The sequence below is a fragment of the Ornithorhynchus anatinus genome, chromosome 3 (assembly GCF_004115215.2).
Source record: "Ornithorhynchus anatinus isolate Pmale09 chromosome 3, mOrnAna1.pri.v4, whole genome shotgun sequence".
NCBI lineage: Eukaryota > Metazoa > Chordata > Mammalia > Monotremata > Ornithorhynchidae > Ornithorhynchus > Ornithorhynchus anatinus.
The window spans coordinates 85689678-85713388 of record NC_041730.1 but is presented as its reverse complement, the minus strand read 5'-3'; the positions used below and the strand labels follow the sequence as shown (position 1 = coordinate 85713388).

At 49.3% G+C, this 23711-nt stretch overlaps 1 protein-coding gene across 1 annotated transcript in view; it reads left to right on the top strand.

Moving 5' to 3' along the window:
* CDH23 (cadherin related 23) overlaps positions 1–23711 on the top strand; it is a 382425-nt gene that overhangs the window by 143363 nt on the left and 215351 nt on the right. The window contains exon 8 of the mRNA XM_039911511.1: positions 12114–12192. Within this exon, the coding sequence (XP_039767445.1) occupies positions 12114–12192 (79 nt within the window). The remainder of the gene's footprint in view (positions 1–12113; positions 12193–23711) is intronic.

The following is a 23711-nucleotide window of genomic DNA, read 5'->3' as shown; positions in this document are numbered from 1 at the left end:
AGAGGACCCACAATCCCTGTCCCACCTTGTCAACACCCCTTTTTGGATGTCTCCTAATGGTGGTGGGGCTTGGGCATCTTGATGATGGGTGACATTTCTGGGTGGCGGTCCTGGCCCCTCAGGGGAGAAGGATCCCCATTAGGACAAGATTAGAGTTAGGGATTTTGGTTCTGGAGAGATAAAAGTGAGAGGGGACATGATTAGAGACTACAGAACCATGGAATGGGCAGGTAGGGCAAATATTCAATAGTATTTATTGAGCGCTTACTATGTGCAGAGCACTGTACTAAGCGCTTGGAATGAACAAGTCGGCAACAGATAGACAGTCCCTGCCATTTGACGGGCTTACAGTCTAATCGGGGGAGACGGACAGACAAGAACAATGGCAATAAATAGAGTCAAGGGGAAGAACATCTCGTAAAAACAATGGCGACTAAATAGAATCAAGGCGATGTACATTTCATTAACAAAATAAATAGGGTAATGGAAATATATACAGTTGAGCGGACGAGTACAGTGCTGAGGGGATGGGAAGGGAGAGGGGGAGGAGCAGAGGGAAAGGGGGGAAAAGAGGGTTTAGCTGCAGAGAGGTGAAGGGGGGTGGAAGAGGGAGTAGAGGGAGAAGAGAAGCTCAGTCTGGGAAGGCCTCTTGGAGGAGGTGAGTTTTAAGTAGGGTTTTGAAGAGGGAAAGAGAATCAGTTTGGCGGAGGTGAGGAGGGAGGGCGTTCCAGGACCGCGGGAGGACGTGGCCTGGGGGTCGACGGCGGGCTAGGCGAGACCGAGGGACAGTGAGGAGGTGGGCGGCGGAGGAGCGGAGCGTGCGGGGTGGGCGGTAGAAAGAGAGAAGGGAGAAGAGGTAGGAAGGGGCAAGGTGATGTAGAGCCTTGAAGCCTAGAGTGAGGAGTTTTTGTTTGGAGCGGAGGTTGACAGGCAACCACTGGAGTTGTTTAAGAAGGGGAGTGACATGCCCAGATCGTTTCTGCAGGAAGATGAGCCGGGCAGCGGAGTGAAGAATAGACTGGAGCGGGGCGAGAGAGGAGGAAGGGAGGTCAGAGAGAAGGCTGACACAGTAGTCTAGCGGGATATAACGAGAGCCTGTAGCAGTAAGGTAGCCGTTTGGGTGGAGAGGAAAGGGCGGATGGAATTGTTGTTTCCCAGATCCTTCACCACCAGGATGAAGCTTGAAGGAGGAGAGTCAAAACCCACAAAAAGAAACACATCTCACCCAGTGGGCAGTGAATGTATGGAATTTGTTACCATAGGGAGCTGAACCCTCAAAATCTCAGCAGGTCCATCGCGGATTTGAGTAGATTCAAGGACAGCAGTCTACATTGGGACGCTACCAGGAATGTTATCAATGGCGAGAAGAGAGTTAGAGTGTTGAATTTCCAATTTTAGCCCAGAGGATGTGTCCAAGATATTGACAGTCAGCTGTCCTGGTGCTGCTGGGGGGACAGAACAGTTGGCTCCATGGACCAGAGATCTGGTCCAGGATGGTGTTAAATATGGTCTGATATTTTTATGTCAATCAATTGAAATTATTGAGTGCTTAATGTATACAGACCACTAAACTAAAAGCTTGGGAGAGCACAATATAATAGAATCGGTAGACATGTTCCCTGCCCACAATGAGCTTATACAGAAAGAAACATTTTTCCAGGGTTGCCCTAAAATTAGGGAAGCCATTTGTTGATAAGGGGCCCTTCCTGCAGGATCTTGGGGGCTCCCTACTAGGCTCATTTATGCCTTGCATCCCAGTCTTTAGGATCAAACTTGGGCTGCCAGGCTTTACTGATAGGCTGGTCTGGCTGGTCCGTCCTGGGCCCTGATGTCCCTGGCTCTTGGGTCAGGTCCACTTTTCATGCCAGTCTGTTTCATTCAAGAGTTCTTCTGCCAAACTCTGGGAACAGGGCTGAAGTATCACTTGGAAATGCACTATTCGTCTCCTGGTGGGCATTTTTCCTCCCAGTCCTCTGCCTTTCTCCCTCTCTGTGTTTCCTTTCTCTCTTCTGGAGCTCTCCAGGAAGAACCTACTCATTTCTGCTGTTCTCAGAGAGCTTCAGTAGCCAGAACTCCCCAACACCAGGTTTGCCAACTGCCTATGAAACCCCTGGGCCTGCTCTCTTAGCCTGGCACTGTTCATCTGCCAGGCCCCTTCGTTTGGCCCCCAACCTCAGGGTTCCAGTTTTGTGCTTCCCTTTCCCCAGCCCCCCAGCGCCTGCCCCTCAGAATTGGAGTCCAGATCCCCTAGAGGAATGGGTGCTACCCTGCCCCTTCCTAAATGTTCATGGACACTCGGCCCCTCTATTCCTTCCCTGTGCCTGGCCCAGTCCAGAACCATGACAGTCCGGGAGGGCTGAGCTCTAGACTCCCAGAGGCATTTTTTCTGGATGCAGCCATGCAGAAAATCAATTTGGTGCCTCACAACGCTTGGGCAGTGGGGCAGTGAGGGCTCTAATGGGCCTGGAACCCCAGGGCTGGGCGGCAACTGGCCGTGGCTTCTGCCAGGGATACCCTGGCTGGGATGGCACTTGGCACCGCACCGGCCAGGACAGGGAAAATGTGGGATGGGACTTAAAGGTGGTCAGGAGCTCTGCTGCGGGGCAGGGGCAGAGCTGCATCTTTGCAGATGGGATCCTGGGCCAGTGCTTCAGGAATGATACTTTCCTTTACAGTCGGCTGCTGCTTTTGTCCGCTTCGTCAGTCTTAAACCTGTCTTGGTATAGGGTAACTTTCCCTGGCCATCCAACCTCTACCAGCAATCAGTAAATCAATCAATGGTATTTAATGAGGGCTTACTATGTGCAGAGAACTGTACTAATCCCTTGGGAGACTACAATACAACAGAATCAGCAAGGACTTTTCCAGCCCACAATGAGTTTATGGTCTGAGATAAGTAACTACTAACATGTAGGGTGAGGCCTCCCATCAAGTGGGGCACAGGCACACACACACACACACAATGTTTATCCCACAACCCACCTATCCCCTCATTACCATGGACCATCTTGTCTACTTTCCTACCTCTCTGAGACTCACCCCAGTACTCTCAGGTAGGAAAGGCTTCCTCAAGCCTACCCCAAATCCTTCCAGTGCAACCATAGCCATCCTTTGTATTTGAAGAGATTTCTTGAGCCCACTCCAGCTTTTCTTTCTCCAAGCTAAGTGGTTCCAGTTTGGGGGGCTTTTCGGAGGAGGGTTTGGTGACCAGAAATTTAGCCATTTGGGGGACCCTCCTCTGGCACGACCAGAATTAGATCCAGGCCTCTCCCGTGCCTGACCCAGGTGGGACCCAGGGTCCCAATCCCAGCCCCAGACCCAGGTTCCAGAGAGAGCCTCCGCTTCTGTTTCTCACTCTCCCTTTTTATCTGCCGCTCCCAGTGTGTCTCTGTTTCTCTATCTATGTATCGGGTGAGAATGCCTAATCTAAAGTGTATATATTACCTAATAAAATCCTTCTTATTTGGGATTATTGCATCAAATTTTAATTTCCTCACTCGAGTAACAGCATGTCAGCCTGCCCGTCAGTGAAGGGCCGATAGGAGGTGAAAGGAGTGGATAAACTGCAGCAAATTACTGCCAGCCGATCCCTATCGGGCCTTTGACTGGAATTGACTGGAATTAAGGAGTGAGAAATAGGATTTTCTGCCTCAGAATCTGCTGTGGCAGCTCTTGGGAGCCCCGCCGGCTCCCCTGCGGCCCCCCTCCTCCCCTAGCTCCTCTTCCCTCCAAGGGGCCTCCTCCTCCCCCGAAGACCCAGGGCTGTGGTTCACCTTTCAAGTCTTTAATCGCATAATGGGAGCCAGGAGGGCCCTCCCGACCACTTCCACTTCCCCCCTCCCCCCGACTTCTCCCTTGCCCCCCTCCAGTGCAGGGGGAGTGGGGAGAGGAAGAGGGCCCCTCCAGCTGTCCTGAGAGGATAGGAGATCTCCAACTGCCTTGCTGCTCCTTGTTTGGGGACTACTACCATAGCCCACCACAGCCCACCGCTCTGAGAAAGGAGGATTCTTTCCCAGAATCCTCTTCTCTTCTGTTCATTCATGAAGGCAACCCTACCAGCCACATGTCTTTGCCTCCTGGCACCCCTATGGCCCCCACCAGGGCACCCCCATTCTTGCCTGTGCATATCCCAAATCATTCTCTCCCCACTGTATACACTCTGTCCCATGCCAATGAGAATTCCTCTTATTCCTCCTCTTCCCCCTTCTTGTCATCGGCCTCCTCCTCACTCTCTTCTTCCTCCTCCTCTTCTAAATTTATTTAACATGCACCTGTTTGGACACCCACAGTATCTGTATGTTAAAGTCTACAATACTTGCCTCTTGCAGTTTCCATTCCAAAATAATATCTCAGGGGAGGCAGTGTGGTAGAGTGGAAGAGAGCCAGTCTGTAACCTGGAGGACCCGGGTTCAAGTTTGAGCTCTGCTACTGGCCAGGTTTGTGACTGTGAGCAAGTCACTTAACCTCTCTGTGCCTCAGTTTCCTTATCTGTAATTGGGGATAACCTGCTTTTTCTACCTATTTTACAGGGTTGTTGAGAGGGCCAAAATACAGTTATTAATGTGAGAGCACTTTGGGAATAAAAGTGCTATACAAAACCAAAGTACACAAACACACACACACACGTACACACCATCTTCTTTAGCATTCTATCCTGGGATCTGCCTTTCTCTGCACCATCTATCACTCAATCAATCCATGGGTGTGTTCTCTGAGAAGGCTAATCTCCGGGATGGATGGGAGGCAAGAATCTATCCCAGTTTCCCAAACCCTACCCAACCTCTCTACCAGCTTCTCATTCCTGGAGGAGAAAAGGGGAGACCTGTCTCCCACACCCTTTCACCACTGCAGTTCTGGCCAGCCAAACGCCTTCTGGAGACAGGAGGTCAGCTTTCTTGATGACCTCCCAGCCTCCTGTATCTCTCCACTCCAGTCCAAACTTCACTCTGCTGTCCAAATTATTTTTCTATCAAAACTTCAGTCCATGTTTCCCCTGTCCTCAAGACCCTCCAGTGGTTGCCCAGCCACCTTTGCATCAAACAGAAACTTCTTAGCATCAAATTTAAAGCACTCAATTACCTTGCCTCCTCCTACCTTACCTCGCTGCTCTGCTATTATAATCCAGCCCATACACTTCATTCCTCTAATGCCAACCTACTCAATGTACCTCCATCTTGTCTTCCTCACCGACTACTTCTCACCCATCTTCTTCTTCTGCCAGGAATGCCCTCCCTCTTCATATCCGACAGACAATTACTCTCTCCAATTTCAAAGCCTATTGAAGGTACATCTTCAAGAGGTCTTCCCTGACTAAGTCCTCATTCCTCTTTTCCCACTCCCTCCTGCGTCAACCTGATTTGCTCCCTTTATTCACCCCTTCCTCAGCCCCACAGCACTTATATACACATCTGTAATTTATTTTTATTAATATGTGTCTCCTCCTCTAGACTCTGAGCTCATTGTGGGCAGGAATATTTCTACCAACTCTATTACATTTTACTCTCCCAAATGCTTCATATAGTGATCTGCACGGAGCAAGAGCTTAATAAATACGATTGATTGAAGATGAGACCTAATGGAACTTATTGCCCACTCAGCACCCATTGCCCTGTCCGGCCTAGGTCAGTTTTGGGCCTTCCCCTCTGTCCTCACCCCAACTCCCTTCCCATTTCCACCTGGGAAATCCACTGCAGTAGATTGAAGGAGTAATAATTTAGAAGCTGAAACATTTTCAGCCTGTTCCCAGGAGTACCCAGTTAATTCTTTCTTATAATATTTCCAGCCCATCAGAGGGCTGCCTGTATTAAAAGCTCAGTGTTTTATTAAAAATGGATTTATTTACCCCAAAAGAATGGAAACCCTAAACTTCGGTAGGAGAGGATGGCAGCTTCCTTCTGCACAAGCACTGATCTGATTCAGATGGCTGCCTCTGGCTCGTGCCTTTCACTCTCCTGGCTTTTCCTGGAGGAAGCAGCCACAGTCAAAAACTCAATCAATCCATCAGTCTGTTAAACAGTGGTGTTTTTATTGAGTGTTTACTTGTGGGCAGAGCACTGTACTAAGCACGAGAGAGTGCAATAAAATAGAGTAGGCAGGTGCAATCCCTGCCCATAAGGATTTTGCAGACTAGAGAGGTAGAAAGATAGCTCACTGTGTGCAGGGAAGATGCCTACCAACTCTGTTACATTGTGCTATCCCAAGTGCTAAATATGGTGCTCTTCACACCATACATTCAATAAATACAATTGATTGATTGATTAAAATAAATTACTGACGGATACATACATAAGTGCTGTGGAGGTGCAGTGAAAATCGAAATGTTTAAGGGTTACAGACCCAAGAACAAGGGAATGCAGAAGAGAGGGAAAATGGAGGTGTGATTATAGGAGGGTTTTGAACGTGGGGAGAGTGGTAGTCCCTTAGATATGTCAGGGGAAGGAATTCCAGGCCAGAGGGAGGATGTGGGAGAGGGGTTGGGGGTTGGAAAGAGGAGATTAAGGAACACTGAGTAGTGAGTGGCACTAGAGGAGTGAAGTTAGTAGGTTGTAATTTCTGCCCCACCCAGAGGGCCCAAAGACCAAGTCCTCTACTAACCTACTGGGAGTGGGAGAACCTCAGAATTCTAGATTGCTAGTGCTGGAAGTCCTTCTATAGTCCCCTATAGACTGTAAACTTGTTGTAGGGAGGGAACATGTCTACCAACTCTTTTATAGTGTACTCTCCCGAGTGCTTAATGCGTGCTCTGCTGGTAGCAAGGGCTCAAGAAATACGATTGATTGAGGAGACCTCCTTGGGCCCTCTGGTCCCTCCCCAAATCTCCAGGCAGGGTATCGTGTACTCCTTCCAGGGCAGGCAAGTGTTTTTTAAAAGATCTTAAGGAGTGGAAAATCACAACTTCCCGTGAACACTGAAAATTTAGTCACCCAGCCAGTCACAGTAGGATCCCTTTCCTGCTGCTTCTCTGGTGCCCACAGGATACTGAGCTTCCATATACATCTGGGGCTGGAGAAGACAAGTCTCTGCCCAGACATAGCCCCAGACCCCTGTGAGAAAAGCCACATCAAAACAGAGAGGCGGAGAATGCTCTTCTTCTACTGAGCCCACTGGTTGATTTTCAATGGGCCTGTTGCCTGGTTTCCTTTCATTCATTCATTCAATAATATTTATTGAGCACTTACTATGTGCAGGGCACTGTACTAAGTGCTTGGAATGTACAATTCAGCAACAGATAGACACAATCCTTGCCCTATAATGGGCTCACCGTCTAAACGAATGGGCTCACTGACTGATTTCTTGTAGGCTCACTTTGTCGCCACTGGACCAGTGCCCCACTCAAGCTTGTTTCTGTCCCAAAGTTTCTAGGATTCTTAAGCTCTTTGATGGCAGGGATCTTGTCTATGATCTCCATTGTATTGTACCCTCCCAAGCATTTAGTACTATGCTCTGCACACAGGTGCTCAAAAATATGATTGATTGATTTTTTTTGTCATGGCTCCATTACTGCTCCCTCCTCCATCCCCCTCTCCCCTACTCTGTCTGCCACTGCAAGGAGGCAGATCAATCAGTGATTTTATTGAGCACTGACTGTGTGCAGAGCATCCCCTGGAAATAGGGGGAAGTTTGTCCTGGAGAAGTAGGTGACTTTCTGAAGTGAGAATCCCCTCTCTGGGATGCGGAGGTGAGGGTGGGGGGAGGGGGGTCTCCTCCGCCACCGTTCCTCTTCCTAGTCTAACCCTTCCTTTATGTCTGAGGAGGTAGAGGGACAGAGAAAAGAGAGAGGTAGGTTTAAGCAACAGACAGCTCTCCTCCTCTCTGGACCTCAGGACTCTCCTGGCCAAGGCAGGCAGGAGAGGCAAGAGGAGAGGGTCCCAGCTCCCTGCGCCTACTTTCCCAGAAAGTGGGCTGCATAAGGGACTAGAGCGCTCTAGTTCCCACCTCGGGCCTTCTTCTCACTGATGGATGGTGACATTGACATTGACAGGCCGCCAAGGCCGGGGCTGGCGGCCTCCTCATTACACATGCAAACGCCACCGCTGACATTTTCCCCCAGGGCGAAACAAATGCCTCCTCTGCCGGCTCTCCATAAACCAACACAAACAGAACAGCTTTGAGCCGTAAACGCTTTCACACTACATTAATTACCGTTTGGGGTGGACAAGGTTGGGCTTGGAGGGATGGGGAGGAGTCCCAACTCCTGCAGCAGATGGGAACAGTGGTTGCTGTGAGGATGGAAGGAGCACAGCCTGAGCTGTGTGCCTGTCTCTCCCCCAACCCCACTTCCCATCTCACCCCCACTGTCCCACAACGTGCTAAATATTAATAGTATTTGTTAAGCGCTTACTATGTGTCAAGAACTGATCTACGCGCTGGGGTAGATACAAGCTAATCAGGTTGTCCCACGTAGGGCTCAAAGTCTTAATCCCCACCTTGCAGATGAGGTGACTGAGGACCAGAGAAGTGAGGTGACTTGCCCACGGTCACACGGCAGACAAGTGGCAGAATCGGGATTAGAACCCAAGTTCTTCTGACTCCCAGTTCTGTGCTTTATCCACTAGGCCACGCTTCCTCTAAGCTGAGTAATAATAATGATGGTATTTGTTAAGCGCTTACTATGTGCCATGCATTGTTCTAAGCGCTGGGGTAGATACCAGGTGATCGGGTTGTCCCACATGTCTTAATCGCCATTTTACAGGTGAGGTAACTGAGGTACAGAAAAGTTAAGTGACTTACCCAAAGTCACACAGCTGACAAGTAGTGGAGCCGGGATTAGAACCCATGACCTCTGACTCCCAAGCCCGTGCTCTCTCCACTAAGCCATGGTGCTTCTCCAAGCTGCTGCACTAGCTAGTAAGCACTTAGTACAGAACAGTACAGTAAGTGCCCAGTAAATGCGATTGACTAAGTCAGCCACATTGGGCCTGGGACCAGTTCTCTCCTTTTTGTGGATTGGCTGGTGACTGATGGGATTTGACACTGATGCAGGCTTTCTTCCAGGGAACTCACTTCACATAAGAACAGTAGCTCATGAACTGTGTGCCATGTCTGGGTTAGACCAATAGTCCAGCCAGTCCGGGACTCTGTCTCCACGGCAACCGAATATTAGGAGGAACTATGGGAGGGTTGCCCTCCTACTCATCCATCCACGTGGTTAGGGCCAGACCATCTCTAACGTCCTCGCTCTCCTTCCCTAGTTTTCCCTCTGATAATCATTAATTGATCTACACCCCTTTTGAACCAGCAGAAATTCTGATAATTTGAACTCGTGAAAAATCCAAATACTGGGCTGACTTTGGCCACTTCTGCCCTCTCTTCTGCTCACTAACATTACTACTCCTTCCTCATTGATTCCAACCCCCACTGCCCCCAGAAATTATACCAGACTTTTAACTCCCTTCTGATTCAATCAGTTCATCAGTGGTACTTACTGAGTGCTTACTGTATACAGAGGACTGTACTGAGCATTCCGAAGAGTACAGTGCAAAAGTGGTAGACATGATCTCTCCCCTCAAGGAGTTTACAGTATACTGGGGGAGACAAACCCTCAGTTTTCCCCAACTCCCTGCTCTCTTGTCCCTAATCCACTTGCCATTTACTTTGTTGACAAATTCAAAACTCCCAGGAGTGACCTTTTTAAGTTTTTGTATTCTCCCTTTCATTTCCCCAGCTCCCTCCCACCCCATATTCATTTTCTCATTCTTCTCAGCCTCAAGTCTTCTTTTTCACAGCCTCAGTAGATCCCCCTCCTGCTTTCCAAAACTACCCCCTTTACTAGTACCTCTGGACCCATTTTATCTTACTGTTTAAAAATCGTGTTCTTCCATTCTTTTCCTTCCCTATCTGCCTTCTTCAATTGCACACTCCAGTGGTTTCTTCCCCTCTGCCTACAAGCATGCTTACATCTCCCCATCCTAAAAATCCCACTAAGAATTTCACAGCACCCTCCAGCTATCACCCCATCTCTCTGAGCACATTCCTGTCCTAACTCCTCTAATGGGTTGTTGTGGCTGAGTGGAAAGAACATGGGCTTAGGAGTCAGAGGTCATGGGTTCAAATCCTGGCTCTGGCACTTGTCAGCTGTGTGACTGCGGGCAAGTCACTTAACTTCTCTGTGCCTCAGTTACCTCATCTGGAAAGTGGGGATTAAGACTGTGAGCCTCACATGGGACAAGCTGCTTACCCTGTATCTACCCCAGTGCTTATAACAGTGCTCTGCACATAGTAAGTGCTTAAATAACTAATACCAATATTATTATTATCTACTGCTTCCATTTTCACTCCTCTTACTCCGTCATCGATACACTGTGATCTGGTTTTCACCCTCTTCAGTCCATTGAGGCTGCACTCTCTTTTGACACTGTGAACTCTCTTCTCTGGGAAACTTTACCTAGCCCTGGTTTTACTGCCACAGAGGTTTTACCTTTCTGACTTCACTTTGGTCTCTTTCATCCACTCTTCCTCTAACTGTGGTTGTCCCACAGTGGAGCAATGTCCCCTTCTTTTCTCACTTTATGACCACTACTTTGGAGGGCTCATCAACTCCCATGGTTTCAACTTCCCCAATGAGGATGACCCCCAAAACTACCTCACCCTACCTCTATTAAAATCTTGCATTTTCTCTTGTCTCCTGGTTATCTCTACATGGATGTCCCACCAACACCTCATAGCGCAGTGTGTCTAAAAGTGACTGCCTCATCTTTGTTTGTACTTCTTCCCTTCCATTTAACTGTCCTATCAGAATTGACTTCCACCATCCCTTCTGTTTCTGAAGTCCACAACACTGGAATTACTTTTGACTCTGTTCTCTCTTTCAATTTCCATATTCAGTCTATCATTAAATCAGGTCAGTTTTTCTTCTATAACATTTCCAGGGTTTGCCCCTCCCTCTCCTTTCAAACGACCAGGAGGCTCATCCAGGTACTAGTCATATCCCAACTCAACTACTGAATTAGCCTCCTCACGGATCACCGGGTCTCCAATTCATATTCACTCTGCTCCTCAGATCATTTCCAGCCCTCCAAAGCCTACTACGGCAATTTCCCATTCCAATCAACATCATGTGGAAATTCCTAAGCATTGGCTTTTAGGCACCCAATCCACTCTCTCCCAATCCACTCTCTCCCGCTACTTACTCTCTTCTCCCACTCTACCCTAGGTCACCCTCCTCATTACACTCAAGCTCACACTCAATGTGCCTTGTTCCCATTTTTTCTGCTCCAGCCCCTTGCTCATGCTCTTCTGCCCACTTAGAACAGAACACAACTCTCTCCATCTTCAAAGACCTTCTGAATTCTCACCTCCTCCTGAGGGTCTTCCCCCAATTTATTTCTCCTCTCCCCTGGTTTTACCCTCTAACTATGCACTTGTGAATTCACAACCACCTAAACCCTTTTGTACATACCCTCTTACTTAAGTCCTCTCCCTCTTTCTCCTCTCTTTTAATTATTTTGCTGACTCCCCCTGTATTGTAGACTCCTCAAGGGCAGAACTTGTGTCTACTAACCCTATTACTCTTTCCTAGGCACATAGTACAATTCTCTGAATACAATAGGAGCGTAAACAATATTAGTGATTACTTGACTGACTGATTTTCTATTGGGAGAATGAACTCTATATGCTCACTGTCCCCTGAACGAAGGAATGTGTGTTTGGAATTCACCACCTTCCAGCTGTAGGGAATACCCCAGTCCTGATGCTGTGGACTTTGGTGAACGACAATCCCCTCCTAGCCATGACTCACTCTTCTCAGAGAAAGATGTAGGTTGTGCTTCCTCTGGGTAGGCCATGGCCCTTGATGTCATTCTTATGGTGTTGGGGGGACCCAGGAGCCCTGGGAGGGAGACTGTCCTAGCTAGGACTCACAGGGACCTGGGTCTTCCAGGGTCTTGGTGCCCCCAACCCAGGGTTTCATCTTTTAGTCTGATTGTGCCCCATCCCCCAGGTTGCTGGTTGGGATCTTGGTAGTGCATTGGTGAAGGTGGGGGTGGCAGGGTTAGCTGGGCTGTGCTGGAGAATTTCAATGAGGTAATCAAAGGCAGCAGGCTCTGGGAGGACCCAAACTCCAGAAAGTCCAGAAGCGATAACAGCAATGCTCTCATCCTCTCTCCTTCTCTCAGGGGACCACAGTACGTATGATCACGGCAATTGACCAAGACAAAGGCCGACCCAGAGGTATTGGATACACCATTGTCTCAGGTAAAGCCAGAGGGATCGTGGGGATTGGGGAGGGGTGGTAAAGGAGTTGGGGCAGGAGCAGGGAGGTAGCAAGATGGATTGATTCAATTTTCTAGCCATTGCCTGAGTAGGCTGGCTGAGGAAAACCAACATGGTTTTCCCTTGGTCCAAGCCAAGAGGATTCTGGGAAATGGGGCAGGTGTGACATGGTTTCTGGAGCCTGCTGGAAAGTTGGAATCTGACAGTTTGGGAACCAGTGGTTTCCAGTTGAGATGGGTGTTTTTCCTTTTTGTGGGCAATGATTTCATCCAGAGAGCCTACTGGAGCAGGACTGGTGTGGTTGGCCTTGATTTTGTCAATAATGTTGAGACATGTATGCCTGCAGTTTTTCCATTCTGTGGTTTGTACAGCTAGGTTGCAGTTCAGAGTGGATAACTAGTAGTAGTGTTTGGATTTGGGTCATGTATGGGCCATATGCGGGCAGGTGTGAGCTAGTGTGTGCCAGGTGTAGCAGGTGTGAGCCAGGTGTAGGCAGGTGTGGTGTCAAGTTGAATGAGTGAATGGGCAGCTGTAGCTATCATAGCATGATACCTTGGATAAGTCATAGCTGGGACCACACTGGGCCTATCTTGAGCCACTTCTCCCCTCCTGCCAATTATTTGCTCCTTCTTCCAACCCATCTCCACCCATCTGTCTCTCATCAGCTCAGGATTGTGCCAGGCACACCGTGGGCATCCTCTAAAGCTGAAAGTCATGGCACTGGTGATGATGTAAGGGTTGGGGTTGGAGGGAGTGCTGCTGTTGCTGATAATGATACTTGATACTAGCCTTTATCCCTAGCTCTAGCCCTTAGGCTTCACCCTAGTGCCTTCCCTGACTAAGCCGTTTTCCTTTTCTTCAACTCCCTTCTATGTTACCCTGACTTGCTTCCTTTATTCATCCCCCCTCCCAGCACCATGGAACTTATATACATATCTATAATTTATATTAATGTCTGTATCTCCTAATAATAATAATTATGGTATTTGTTAAGCACTTACTATATGCCAAGCACCATTCTCTGCACTGGACTATTAGCTCGTCGTGGGCAGGGAATGTGTCTGTTATACTGCTATATCGTACTCTCCCAAGTGCTTAGTATAATGCTCTGCATACAGAAAGAGCTCAGTAAATACAATTGACTGCCTGACTTACTGAATATTCGGGGCTCCCAGACAAGCCATTCACCCATGTGGAAGCAAGATCCTTGTGGTTGGACTAGAGTCAAAGGCTTAGTAGACCCCCTTGGTCCAAGTAGTAAACGATCCAGTGGGCATCTGCAACACCAAGCAGGGCGGGGGAGTGAACCAGCAAACTAATAAGTGATAATAATAATTATTGTGGTATTTTTTAAGCTCATGTCAAGCACTTCACTAAGTGCAGGGGTAGATACAAGATAATCAGGTCCCACATGGAACTCGCAGTCTAAGTAGGAGAGATAACAGGTAATTAATGTTGGTATTTGTTAAGCGCTTACTATGTGCCGAGCACTGTTCTAAGCGCTGGGGTAGACACAAGGGAATCAGGTTGTCCCACGTGGGGCTCACAGTCTTAATCCCCATTTTACAGATGAGGTAACTGAGGCACCGAGAAGTTAAGTGACTTGCCCAAAGTCACACAGCTGACAAGTGGCCGAGCGGAATTCGAACCCATGACCTCTGACTCCAAAGCCCGTGCTCTTTCCACTGACCCACGCTGCTTCTCTGAATCCTAATTTTGCAGATGAGGAAATTGAAGCACAGAGAAGTTAAGTGACTTGCCCTAGGTCACATGGTCTACAAATGGTGGAGACAAGTGAACTGAAACCTCCCTGGTTCATTCCATAGCTTCACCACCTGCCCCACGGAATCTGGTGTGCTAGGGTGGCTCTGATGCTAACTGTTGGCTACTGCTGGTGGAGATCCATAGCCCAGCCTCTAGCCCAGCCCCTAGCCTAGCCCCAGAAGCAGCGTGGCTCAGTGGAAAGAGCCTAGGCTTCAGAGTCAGAGGTCATGGGTTCGACTCCCAGCTCTGCCACTTGTCAGCTATGTGACTGTGGGCAAGTAAGTCACAACTTCTCTGTGCCTCAGTTACCTCATCTGTAAAATGGGGATTAACTGTGAGCCTCACGTAGGATGACCTGATTGCCCTATATCTCCCCAGCGCTTAGAACAGTGCTCTGCACATAGTAAGCGCTTAACAAATGCCAACCTTATTAATAATAATGTTGGTATTTGTTAAGCGCTATGTATAGCGCTGTTCTAAGCGCTGGGGTAAACACAGGGGAATCAGGTTATCCCACGTGGGGCTCACAGTCTTAATCCCCATTTTACAGATGAGGGAACTGAGGCACAGAGAAGTTAAGTGACTTGCCCACAGTCACACAGCTGACAAGTGGCAGAGCTGGGATTCGAACTCATGAGCCCTGACTCCAAAGCCCGTGCTCTTTCCACTGCGCCACGCTGCTTCTCATACATAACCCCTGTACTGCCTGAGAGTATTGTCCGGCTATTCTATTCAGCACCCTCAACAGACTGAAATTGATCCAGGAGCCAAGTGAATTTTTGTTGTCAAACCCACAGTTCTTCTGGCTACTAAACACTCCTAGGGTTTGTCAAGTACGATGAGACAGTTCCCAAATTTACCCAAGTGAGTTATAGCTGAATGTCTATTATTCCTTCATGCACTCTTGGGAAGCCCAGTTAGGAGCTGGAAATATAAAATGGGGCTGGGAGACTTTGTGGGCCCTAGCTCCACGCCACTCAGACACCTCCATCATCAACACTGTCTGCTTTTCTTTTTTTAATGAGTTGTTAAGCGCTTACTATGTGCCAGACACTGTACTAAGTGCCGGAGTAGATACAAGCTACTTAGGTTGAACACAGTCCATGGTTTCATGTGGAGTTCAGAGTCTTCATCCCCATTTTACAGATGAAGTAACTGAGGCCCAGAGAAGGGCCAAGGACTTGCCCAAGGTCACACAGCAGACCCATGGTGGAGCTGGGATTAGAACCCAGGTCTTTCTGACTCCAAGGCCCATGCTCTATTCATTAGGCCATGCTCTTCCTTCACAGAACACCAGGAGACAAGGTGGCCCGGTAGTGAGTCCCATGGACAGGCAGACAGCAGCCGAACCCTCCACTCTGGCTTTGCTGCAGGCCCTCTGGGATCTTGGGTGGGTCCCGCACCCTTGCTGAGCTTCATTTTCCCCCTTCTACAAAATGGGTAAAATGACTCAAAGCATTCTTGAGTTCTCTCCCTGGTACCGTGTGACCCCGGACCCTTGGGGAATCTTTCCTGGTGGTTCCTACCCAGTGGCTGAGGCTATCGTTGGCTTCTGTGGGAGCGCAGGTTTTCCCTTTGTCCATCAGTTCTCTTGGCAGCAGCCCTAAAGCGTAAAATATGGGCAGATGTGACAGGAGGCAGAACAGCTGACCCACATCAGTCAACCTCTTTTCCGGGCCCCCAGCTAAGACCAGATCACAGCCCAGTGGCTAAGACAATCTATGGCTGTCTCAGACCCGGCTGACTCTGGCCACTAGCCCAAAGGGAACAGGTCAAAATATGTCCTCCCCTTTGGATGGTCCTTCTAATGCTGTTCCAGTGCCTAGATTTCTCAAAAACTAATCCAGTATATTAGGAAGAGGGATGGGGGGAGAGAGAAAGAGGAGTGTGAATGTGTGGTGTGTGTGGGTGTGAGATGAATCGACAATCACAATCAGACTCACACAAACACACCACTGCATATGCCAATAACTTAATCGCTGCCTTTGGGTACAGCCCAATGGGGGGCAGCTATCTCGTGCAGAACACATCAAAGCCACAAGTGACTAAACTGCTTTGCATTCGCTCTCCTCCACTCAGCAAGATGATGAAAAGGGATGAAATACAGAATGTCTCAGAAATCCAGCAGGCACTTGACCCCAACCAGTGCCCAGGAGCCCCTTAGTTCATGCTGTCCATGATTCACCCACCCTGCTCCCCTCAGTTCCCAGAGATTCATGGCCTACAATTGGCTTGGACGCTCATGAGCCACAGAGTGGCTGGATGGGCCAAGTATTTCTGCTGGTCAGCTTTTAGTGACCTAGGAAGTGGGGCCTGCCAGGAGGACTGACAGGTGGGAGACTGACAAGGAGCCTTGGACAAAGCAAGCAGCTTCTGCTCCCTCAGGAGGGCTTCCAACCTTCCCTGGGCACCACTCTAATGCCCAGTCTGGCACCCTCCAGGTAGTGCCATGGCATAGTCATCCATTCATTCATTCACTGTATTTATTGAGTGCTCACTGTGTGCAGAGCACTGTATGAAGCGCTTGGGAGAGTACGATATAACAATCAAGAGACACATTCTGCCATTCATCCATGTTTCTCATAGGCCCAGACATCACCACTTCTCCTTTCAGGCTTATAGATGGAGAAGCTCCTGGGCAGGAAGTTGGGAACCCAGGCTTGTTCACCCAGCCCAGCTTGCTGTGTGACCTAGGATTCGATTCACACCTTCCCTCTCTGGGCTTTGATTATCTTGCTACAATCACAGAGTCATTATTTCTTCCCCTTCTCAGAGTCAGCCCCATGTTCAGTGACCAGGCATGGAGCTAGGGACTCTTGGGTTCCACCCAAACGGCTACCTTACTGTTACGGGCTCTCGTTATATCCCGGCTAGACTACTGTGTCAGCCTTCTCTCTGACCTCCCTTCCTCCTCTCTCGCCCCGCTCCAGTCTATTCTTCACTCCGCTGCCCGGCTCATCTTCCCGCAGAAACGATCTGGGCATGTCACTCCCCTTCTTAAACAACTCCAGTGGTTGCCCATCAACCTCCGCTCCAAACAAAAACTCCTCACTCTAGGCTTCAAGGCTCTCCATCACCTTGCCCCTTCCTACCTCTCCTCCCTTCTCTCTTTCTACCACCCACCCCGCACGCTCCGCTCCTCCGCCGCCCACCTCCTCACCGTCCCTCGGTCTCGCCTATCCCGCCGTCGACCCCTGGGTCACGTCCTCCCGCGGTCCTGGAACGCCCTCCCTCCTCACCTCCGCCAAACTGATTCTCTTTCCCTCTTCAAAACCCTACTTAAAACTCACCTCCTCCAAGAGGCGTTCCCAGACTGAGCTCCTCTTCTCCCTCTACTCCCTCTGCCATCCCCCCTTTACCTCTCCGCAGCTTAACCCTCTTTTTCCCCTTTTCCCTCTGCTCCTCCACCTCTCCCTTCCCATCCCCACAGCACTGTACTCGTCCGCTCTACTGTATATATTTTCGTTACCCTATTTATTTTGTTAATGAATTGTATATCGCCTTGATTCTATTTAGTTGCCATTGTTTTTACGAGATGTTCTTCCCCTTGACTCTATTTATTGCCATTGTTCTTGTCCGTCCATCTCCCCTGATTAGACTGTAAGCCCGTCAAACGACAGGGACTATCTCTATCTGTTGCCGACTTGTTCATCCCAAGCGCTTAGTACAGTGCTCTGCACATAGTAAGCGCTCAATAAATACTATTGAATGAATGAATGAATCCTTGACTTTGGCCAAGTCCACAAATTCCCTAACCTTGGTTTTCCCGGACCACAGAATTTGGGTGGTGGGGAGGGAGGAGGAAGGGATGGCCAAGCTAAATTCTGTCCTCAGGAGCCAGTAGTGGGTGGGGAAGGATTAATTAGTTAATGTCGGCTGAGCTCTTTGAACACTCCGAGTCTGATTCGAACTGTTGCAATTCCCGTCTCCTGTCAAGTGGGCTGCCGGCTCGCCAGGCTTTGGAACATGCCTTCAAACCAGATTCCAGCAGGAGTTAATCTGAAATAAAAGTTTTTATTTATATAGCTGGGTACTAGGACAAGGTTAAACCATACAAGAGAAAAGCAATAAAAGAGAAAGATTAAGCGTAAGTCTTAGGCCTCACCTCTTGCAATATGGTTACAAAGATATTAAGACTGAAATCATACCCAATCAGGAGCCTTTTCCCATACATCTTTCTTTCCTGGCTCAGGGTAACGGAGAGGACGAGGCAGGGTGGGGGAAGGCTACCTGTGATACCTATTGGCCCCATGCTGGCTCAGACTGGCTGGCCTCACATACTCCCAGCCCCCTCTTTGAAGAAAACTATTCTCTTCAAGTCAATTAACTCACTTCCCCAGGGCAAATATTTGACCAATATTCCAAAACTCATATTTCAGCCACAGATTGAACTATCCAGATATTCGTAGACATTGATTGAACTGAACAAACATGGTGACCCAGGTTGAATTTATTCCCATGTCGTCGGTCTAACTCCCATTCCAGTCAGACACCCTCTGGCTGGACCAAAGCATTTTGGAAGTTGCTGCCTGTAGTGGTCAAATTGGGGCAGAATAAATAGGCAGCCACCTTCAAATGTACCCAGTCTTTGCAGGTCACTTACCCCAGAGGAAAGATTATTGGCCCCCAAATCCTAGAAGGGATATTTTAAAGGGGAGGGTGACCTGCAGCTTTCAAGTCCCCCTATGGGCAGAAGAGGAAAGAAGGGTAGGTTATATGAAAAGAAGACCTTTTGGATGGAGAGAGAGAGACCATAGGGAGCCGATAGAAGTTTCAAACTCCTCCTTGCTATGCTGATCAATCAGTTATTGGCATTTATTGAGTGCTTACTGTAGGCAGAGCACTCTACTAAACACTAGGGAGAATACAGTTCAACAGAACTGGTAGACATGTTTCCTGTCACCAAAGAGGGGAAGTCTAGAGGGGAAGGTAGACTTTAAAGATTATGAACACACAGATAACTGCTGTGGGGTTGAGGGCGGGGTGAATAAATATCAAGTGATTAAAGGAAACAGATGCAAGTGGATAGGCTACACAGAAGGAAGGAGTAAGGAAAAATGAGGGCTTAGAGGAAGGCTTCTTGGAGGAGATGTAATTTTGTAGAAGCAGCGTGGCTTAGTGGAAAGAGCACAGGCTTGGGAGTCAGGGGACATGGGATCTAATCTCCGCTCTGCCACTTCTCTGCTGTGTGACCTTGGGCAAGTCACTTAACTTCTCTGGGCCTCGGTTACCTCATATGGAAAATGGGGATGAAGACTGTAAGCCCCACGTGGGACAACTTGATTACCTTGTATCTATCTCACCGCTTAGAGCAGTGCTTGGCACATAGTAAGCGCTTAACAAATACCATTAAAAAAATAAGGCTTTGAAGGTGGAGAGAGTGGTGGTCTGTTGTATTGATTGTATTTATTGAGCACTTACTGTGGGCAGATCACTGCACTAAGTGCTTGGGAGAGTACAATATAAGGCAAACTTGAAGAATGCTGATCTATCTGAGGCTGGTTAGAATGGGGTGATTTGACCTTGTTCAGAGGCAGGAGGATGCCCCTGATGACTTTTGGGGATCAGAGACATACGTACCAGAGGAGTAACTGACTGAGCAATACTGCAGGGAGTGCACCCTCAGAGGGCAGCTGTTTGTTCCAAGTTGTTACCCAGAGGACTGAGCCATCTGTTTGGGAAGAGATTCACAGCCCACTGATACATCTGTGGAGTGTCAGTGTCCCTTTCTGCTTTGTGTCCCAGTTATGAATGGTGTCATCTCAGGGGGAAGAGGAATGGGGGTTGGGGGTGGAGTGTGTGTGTGTGTGTGTGTGTGCGCACGCGCGCGCACACATGCACTCTATGTCCCTCTTCCAAGGAAGGCTAGAATCAGAGGTTTCCTTTGAACTCTTAATTAAAAGTGACTTTGGCCTTAAATGGGTTAGTTCTAGGCTCTTGAATCTCTCTCTTGAATCCCCTTGTAGTCATCTAGAGGATGCCTTGCCAGGAATATTACCTCAGGCCTTAAAGAGCCCTGGCTGCACATTACTATTTCCCTTGCCAAGTATGAGCAGCTTTGGCCTGAAGACCAGAGGCGGGAGAGACTAGTTTTGGTCCAGGATAGGCGGCTCCAGGGGATGTGGGAGCACACCCCACAGAAACTAATTCCTAGACATGCTCCAGCACCTGGCCTTTCGAGGAGTTCAGACACTTGCGGAGGCAGGGCCGGGTAGGGGAGTTGGGCTGGGTTAGAAGATGGAGGCTGTGTTCCCTGTAATAATAATAATAATAATGTTGGTATTTGTTAAGCGCTTACTATGTGCCGAGCACTGTTCTAAGCGCTGGGGTAGACATAGGGGAATCAGGTTGTCCCACGTGGGGCTCACAATCTTAATCCTCATTTTACAGATGAGGGAACTGAGGCACAGAGAAGTTAAGTGACTTGCCCATAGTCACACAGCCAACAATACTCGTCCGCTCAACTGTATATATTTTCATCACCCTATTTATTTTGTTAATGAAATGTACATCGCCTTGATTCTATTTAGTTGCCATTGTTTTTACGAGATGTTCTTCCCCTCGACTCTGTTTATTGCCATTGTTCTCGTCTGTCCATCTCCCCCGATTAGACTGTAAGCCCGTCAAACGGCAGGGACTGTCTCTATCTGTTGCCGACTTGTTCATCCCAAGCGCTTAGTACAGTGCTCTGCACATAGTAAGCGCTCAATAAATACTATTGAATGAATGAATGAACAAGTGGCAGAGCTGGGATTCGAACTCATGAGCCCTGACTCCAAAGCCCATGCTCTTTCCACTGAGCCACGCTGCTTCCAGGTCATCAGGAAATGCCTCCCCCTCTCTCTCTGGGTTGTCAGGATGTCCTCAGGAGCCTTCAGAGGAACTTGGAAGGACTTGAGAAGCAAGTGCCTTTTGGATGTTGGGGTCTGAGTCTTGTTGGCTACACCCCATCCTTGCCAGAAGACTGTGAGCCCGTCACTGGGCAGGGATTGTCCCTATCTGTTGCAGAATTGTACATTCCAAGTGCTTAGTACAGTACTCTGCACATAGTAAGCGTTCAGTAAATACTATTGAATGAATGAAATTAAGGCAGAGAAGCTATGAAGGTCACACAGGGCAGGAGGGGTGGATCAGGTAAAGAAATCATCATCTCTTCTTCCTCCATCTCCTCTTTCTCTTCCCCTTCCTCCTTGTCTTCCCTCCTCCATCCCCTCACCCTCTCTCTCCCCTTCTCCCCCTCCCCTATCTACAGTTGAGAACAATTCATTTGCTACTTATCTAGAACCAGCAGATGCAGTTTGTCTCCTCTGCCACACTGTTAGCCAGAAGACTGTGAGCCCTGAGAGCTGGCCTGAGTCCTGGGAAAGAGAGACCCTGTGTCTCTTTGCCATCCACTCCATCTTCCGTGCCCTGACTCCAGCCTGCACTCCAAATTTCCCAGAGCGGCAGCAGTCTTGCTCTCCAATCAGTCAGTCATATTCATTAAGTGCTTACTGTGTGCAGAGCACTGTCCTAGACGCTTGAGAGAGTACAGTATAACAGAGTTGATAGACACGTTCTCTGCCTACAACGAGCTTACAGTCTAGCGGGAGAAACAAGCACCTACCCCGACTTTGCAAATCAGGATGGGCACAGGGGAAGTCATGTGGGGGCTAGGGATTTGGGGAGGGAAGGGGCTTTCCCCTAGGGGGATCATGGAAGGGAAAGGAGCTGAGGATCCCGGGAACCCTGCTGTGCCCATGCCCACTGAAGAAAGCTGGCTGAGCATTGCTGTGGACAGTTTTCCCTGACCAGGCTGCCTGGAGAGACAGCCCATGTTCACTTGCCCTCTGGAAGAAGTGGGGGGAAAACCTAGGTTACACTGCCAACTGGAGCCTTGCTCCCTGTGCTGTCCCCCTAGCCCTTCCCCCCGACCATAGCTGGTGCCCAGCCGGATTGGCAGAGGTGCCCAGGGGCAGAATGGGTACCGAGAGGGGCCAGACATGCAAGGGAGATACAGCTCAACCTTCCCGCCCTCCAGGAGGCTCCCAAAGGACAAGTTGCCAGGAATGATGTTGCAGGTTGGGAGCACAGTAGTTGTCCCACACTCCTTGGGCCTCTGAGACCAAGCTGGCAGAGCCATGCTGGAAAACCAGCCCCTCTTCTGCCCTTCCTTTGGTCCAAGTGGCTGACCCCAGACCGTCCTCTCTGCCTCGGGCTCCTGCAGCATGGGCCAGCTGTGTCCGGCCGTGTCCGGCTGCAGAGGTCGGGGCTACATTTGAAGGACAGATAATTAATCCCGCCAAGTCATCGTCAGCTCCTGTTTGGGCAGATTTATAGAGATAGCCGTTGTCCCGGAGACTCCACCTCATCGTCTCTCATTTCCCGGGCACGGTGGTGCCGGCAGAGGTGGTGTGGGGGTGGGTGGAAGGGTTTTCCACTCCCTGTGTAATGGTCTCAGGCTTAGATGAGATGCTCCTGGGAGTTGGGGGTGGGGTAGGGGAGACAGATGGATTTCCCCTGGGACCAAATTTGGATCTGGGCTGGGCCAGGGGCCAAATTGGGGTTAAGGGAGGAGGTGTTTTCAGAAAGAGGTTTTGGAGGTCTTCCCCCCTTGGGTCGGGGGTTCAGAAGGTCAGAAGGGGAGAGCCCCCTCTATCCCCGACATCTGCATTACAGGGAGAGGTGGGCCAGGTGAGGGTGTCAGTGGGGCAGAGGGAAATACCCCTCAGTTTGGGTGAGCCTGGCAGCTCCATCCCAGCCCTTGGGAAGTCACTGGGTCCCCCAGTTGGGGCCTATTATTATTCCACACAAGCTCCCCTCACCTGCTGCCTGGCTGGCACATCTCATCCCTCATCTCTCTCCTGCCCAGAGCCATGGCAGAGAAAAACAATCTGTCTGCCTGGCTCTGAGCTCCTGCAGGCAGGGCCTCCTACCCTGAAGCCCCTCCCCTGGCAAACCCCCTCTCCCTACACCTGCACTGGAGGAGGAGGAGGAGGAGGTAGAGGAAGAGTGGCTCAGCAGGGGAAGGGATGGAGGACCAGGAAGAGAACTCCTTGGCAGCCAGAGTTGGTGTGGGGAACAAGGCACCCAAAAAAGCAGGTAGTGGAATGGAAGGTCTGGAACTCACTGCATCCGCAGGCAGAAAGGTCTGGACGATGACCCATCTTTGTCACTGCTGACTTGGGCCCCTGCCTTCGGATCTGGGCTTGGTCATCCCGGGGCCCATCCTGGACAGTGGCTGCTTCCCTCCTGGTAACTAGAGCTATAATTCAATCAATTATAAATCAATCAATCAAATTTATTGAGCAGAATGCAAAGTACTATACTCTACTAAATGCTTAGGAGAGTACGATACAACATAATTCGTAGGCATGTTCTCTAACCCCAAAGAGCCTATAGCCTAGCAGGGAAGGCAGACATTAAAATAAATCATGGATGTGTACATAAGTGCTGTGAGGCTAAGGGTGGGGTGAATAAAGATTACAAATCCAAGTACAAGGGTGATGCAGAAGGGAAAGGGAGTAGGGGAAATGATGGCTTAATCAGGGAAGTCCTCTTGGAGGAGATGTGATTTAAATATAGGTAGGGAGAGTTGGTGGTCTGTTAGCTATGACATGGAAGGGAGTTCCAGACCAGAGGCAGGACAGGGGTGTGGCTAGATAGATGAGATAGAGGAACAGTGAGTAGGATGGTGTTAGAAGACTAAAGTGAACATATAGGATTGTAGTAGGAAATCAGCAAGTTAAGATAGGAGG